The 1,429-nt window shown below is 45.5% G+C and overlaps 1 protein-coding gene across 1 annotated transcript in view; it reads left to right on the plus strand.

Annotated features, from left to right (window-relative positions):
• Positions 1 to 244: 244 nt before the first annotated feature.
• Positions 245 to 1,429, plus strand: part of LOC107564388 (prostaglandin E2 receptor EP4 subtype-like) — a 2,676-nt gene continuing 1,491 nt past the window's right edge. Inside the window, exon 1 of the mRNA XM_016249465.1 lies at positions 245 to 1,417. Coding sequence (XP_016104951.1) covers positions 597 to 1,417 — 821 coding nt within the window. The 5' untranslated portion in view covers positions 245 to 596. The remainder of the gene's footprint in view (positions 1,418 to 1,429) is intronic.

Here is a 1,429-nt window from a genome sequence, read left to right on the forward strand (position 1 = left end):
AAAAAAAAAAAACTTGTATGACTGACTTTCAGCAAACACTGAAATCTTCTGAATCTTCTGAAGAACAACACAAGCAAAAATATTTCATTTAACTTTTAAATAGAAACGGTTGAATGTCTAAATGCAAAATATTCTTAAGATGAGCAAGAACACCGTTATCACCATTTAAGGGAGTATTTGTCTTTTCAGTGATACGCTCAGTTATTGAGCCATCATTCACATGAAACAAATATGGTGATAATCAAATTACAGCATTATTGTTATTATTTGCCTTTCATACATTTGGACACAATGAGCAATAGAGAAAGATATTGATCTGCAAAATAATGCAGTTAAACATGCAACATATTTGCCACTACAGCAATTCCTCACAGAATTGAACTTGCTATAATAAGCCACACACCTGCGTTTACTATTAGCTATTTCTGACTGAATGGGATTGCAGGTGACGTCACTCTTTAAAACTGACATCACACAGTGGGTAGAGGAGCTGTGGGTTTCTATAAAAGCAGTGACACCTATGAGATGTGCGTAAACTTAAGAGGTAAACCGCGAGTCCGTTCATTAGGCTAATTATTTAGTGAATCCAAGCACTTATGAAAAAGCAAAGTGTAGACTTTCAGTTTGTGGAAGCACTTGTCAACCTATCAGACATGAATGATTCACTGCTGAACGTGGGTTTGAATGTGTCAGAAGCCAACAGCTCGTCTCATGCCTTGAGTCTGGACTATCGCTCTCTCATCACTTCGGCCACTATGTTTGGCGTCGGGGTCCTCGGAAACCTCGTGGCGATCGTGGTGCTTTGCATCTCCAAAAAGGAGCAGAAGGAGACCACCTTCTACACTCTGGTGTGCGGGATGGCCATCACGGACTTGCTGGGCACCTGTTTCACCAGTCCGGTGGTCATCGCCACATACATCGCGGGCAGGTGGCCAGGCGGAGCGCTCCTGTGCCATTTCTTCTCCTTCTCTATGCTGTTCTTCGGATCGGCTGGCATGTCTATTCTGTGCGCAATGTCAGTGGAGAGATATCTGGCCATAAACCACGCGTACTTCTACTCGCAGCATGTGGACCGGGCTATGGCTCGGTTCGCGCTGATGGCGACGTACCTGGCGAATATCGTGCTGTGCATCTTGCCCAGTTTTGGTTTCGGAAAGCACACGAGACACTTTCCCGGAACTTGGTGCTTCATGGACTGGCGCGCCATGGACTCCGTCGGCGCTTCGTACACGTTTCTGTACGGAGGTTTCATGCTGCTGTTGATCGCCGTTACCGTCATGTGTAATTTTGCCGTGTGTCGTTCACTGGTCGGGATGAGTAAAATGAGTCGCATGGTGAGGGCAGAGGTATCCGGACACACAGGCTCCAGGCGCAGCTTCAGATTAACATCTGCAGCAGAGATCCAGATGTTCTGGCTGTTAATTTTCAT

This window comes from Sinocyclocheilus grahami, unplaced genomic scaffold (assembly GCF_001515645.1).
Source record: "Sinocyclocheilus grahami isolate Dianchi unplaced genomic scaffold, SAMN03320097.WGS_v1.1 scaffold929.1, whole genome shotgun sequence".
Lineage (NCBI taxonomy): Eukaryota > Metazoa > Chordata > Actinopteri > Cypriniformes > Cyprinidae > Sinocyclocheilus > Sinocyclocheilus grahami.